Raw genomic sequence first — 2,902 nt, forward strand, 5'->3', positions numbered from 1 at the left:
GATAGATTATGAAGATGATGCACATACCGACGCAGGGGAGGAGGAGGACCATGAAAACTGTAGATACCATCGATCCGCCACCGTCAGAATCTGCGGCCGCAGGGGTTGGTGGCGGAGAAGGTACTAAAACTTGTGTCATGAGTGTGTAGCGCATCTCACACAGTCGCTTGCTTTTGCTTTTTTGTTTTTTTTGGTTGTGAAAAAAGCAAAAGAAGAAAAGGGAGAAAGAAAAAAAAAAGTTATATATATTCCACTGCTCGTTTTAGGTGTTGTTGCTTAGAAGTGAAAATATTGTGAAAAAGAGTAACGGCTATTTATACGGAGAGGAGAGGACACGGTAGAGCCAAAATATCAGAGTCTAGGTTAAGCTAACATTATTATTATGATTTATTTTTAAGATTTTTTTCGTACAATCACCTTTTTATTATTGTTACGTTATTTTTGTTTGTTTTATTATAGAACGTCAGTTTTAAATGGCAGTGAAAACGATTTGATATATGGCTTCCACTTACATATATATCCAAATTAGATTTTTATTATTCAATTTAAATTACTACGAAAATGAATTTATAATTATTATTTCATTTCCAAATACTAATAGCTAATTAGTGAAATACTTAGCATTGTAATTGAATGAGACTTAAAAAAAAAGTTTGAGCAAACCTTAGTAAAGAAACAGAAAAAAACAGAGCAAATTTTCAAGAGGTTCAACATGAGATAAAGTAAACCGGTTAGTACTCTTTTGTTTTGTCAATCAAAAGATCAATTCTGTGATCGAGCACGAGATAGCATATAGGATAAGGTTTTGTACTCTTATGTACGTGATGACATACTTCAGTTCAGAAACATTGTATATGCTATGAAATGTTTGGTTTTGTACTCTTATCAGTAGTAATGCCGTTTGTTTGGTTTTAAAGTTAAAGTGATTGTAACTTTCGTCTTGTTATGAGACTGAGTTGGTTATCATGAAAGAGCTAAAACATATTAAATGTGGGTAAAGTAAACATTTACACACACAAAAAAAAGTTGGTTTGCACCATAAGAAAAATATATCCCAACTTTGAAACCTTGTAGTTGAATCACACTTAAAACCCGTTTAGGAGTGGTCTATCCTCGTGAAATTGTTTCTTTGTCTTGTTTATTTTTTTAAATATATGATTACTTTTGTTGATGCGGCCCTGACGAATTTGTTTTGTAATATCTGACGAGTATGATGAGAGCGGCGCAATGTAACACCCATTTGGTTACTGATATCTTGTGTTTTTATGTAATTTTAGAGTTTAATTCTTCATTGTTTTGTGCATATTCATGAGCATTTAGGTTGTTTAGATTGCATTTTGCATCAAGTGTGTTATCTCAGATGTTGGAGTAGAAATGTACAAGGAAAGTGTGCTTTGGAGCCAAATAAGTCAATAATTAACAATATAATGGAATACACACATTTGGATGCACACAAGATAATTGATGATTCGGAATCAGTCTGCAGTCCCTCAAAGATCGACTCGTATGAAGATCTTTCCTTGGGATTTAGCTCCAGAGTTTTTCATCTAAGTTATTGGAAATTGAGTAAGATTTGTAATGGAGATGATTTCAGGCCAATCAGATGTGCGTGTAAAGAGTTATACCTGTTTGAGTGAACGTATATACAACCAGAGTGAAGACAGGAGCCACCAGCGGCCAAGACCATCGGCCAAACCATGGCCGTGGGAGACCATCGAGCACCACCATCAGCCAAAAGCCAACCGATTGAACTCACTTGGACCACAAACAGGAGACACCAGCAGCCAAGAGCATTGGCCAAGTGATGGCCGGTTGAAGCCATCAGTCAAGGCCATCAGCCAAGAGTCGGCCGATTGAACTCTCCACGCCACAGACAGGAGCTACCAGCGGCCACCACCATCGGCCAAGTCACGGCCGATGGAGCCAAGCGGCCTCACCAATCAGCCAAGACCATCCCGCAGCCGCCTTAGTCCACACTTGTTTTAGCTTTGACCCGGGTTTGACCCGGCCTTTTTTGGGTTGACCCGGGTTCCCTTCTATTTTCCTATAAATACATTAACCCTATTAAGGGGAGACTTATCTTTTGCTTAGCTTTTGTTTTATCTCTTGTTTAGCAGCCACTTAGGGTTCTTAAGTTTATCTACCCTTGGTTTGTTGAATGATTAAGTACTTTTGAGTTTTTAATAGCAATTTCTTCTTCAAATCTCTAAATCTATAATCTCTTATCATGATTTTACAAAGATCAAACTATTTCCTTTGTGTGATCATGATGATGAGTGAGTAGATTCTTTAGAACTTTGGGCTTGGTAGATTAGGGAGATAGATGATTGATCTTTGATGTCTAGGGGTTTATTTATGTGATTTCTATCTTGTTTAGTGTTAATAATGCTAGATAGGCTTGATAATGCTTGAATCTAGACATTAGAATTTCCATGCCCATAAGGTGTTTGATGAAATTCCTGAACCAAACTATTCAAGAGCTTTGCATTCCTAACCAATGGAAATTGACGATTAGGGTGCTTAGTGGTATTTAGACTTGTTTATAATGCATGCTTACCTTGTGATTACCTTTGGAAATTGTTGATTATCACTTGATTAGCATATGATCTCTATCATGGAAATGAATTGATTTGAATAAGTGTTCTTAGTTATAGGATTGTTCTTGATTGTTGCTTAGACATCTAGGATTGATTAGCTATCTCCCAAGTCATTAACCTTGCCCAAGGTTCACTTGTTTAATCTTGATTTAAAGTCTGTTCTTAGTTGTGTCCTTGTTTGTTTTGAGTTTGCATTGCTTGGATTTGTTAAGAAACAGTTTGTTAGTTAAGATTGTTACAATAAACCAATTCATGTTTAAGTTTAGATTGAGCATCTTTGTGTATTCTTTTTTTTTTTTTTTTTT

General features: G+C 36.1%; 1 protein-coding gene across 1 annotated transcript in view; it reads right to left on the bottom strand.

The window, feature by feature from the left end:
* The window catches only part of LOC104725255 (E3 ubiquitin-protein ligase ATL23-like), a 1,492-nt gene extending 1,134 nt beyond the window's left edge, over nt 1-358 (bottom strand). The window contains exon 1 of the mRNA XM_010443884.2: nt 6-358. Within this exon, the coding sequence (XP_010442186.1) occupies nt 6-154 (149 nt within the window). The 5' untranslated portion in view covers nt 155-358. The remainder of the gene's footprint in view (nt 1-5) is intronic.

Source organism: Camelina sativa, chromosome 11 (assembly GCF_000633955.1).
Source record: "Camelina sativa cultivar DH55 chromosome 11, Cs, whole genome shotgun sequence".
Taxonomy (NCBI): Eukaryota; Viridiplantae; Streptophyta; class Magnoliopsida; order Brassicales; family Brassicaceae; genus Camelina; species Camelina sativa.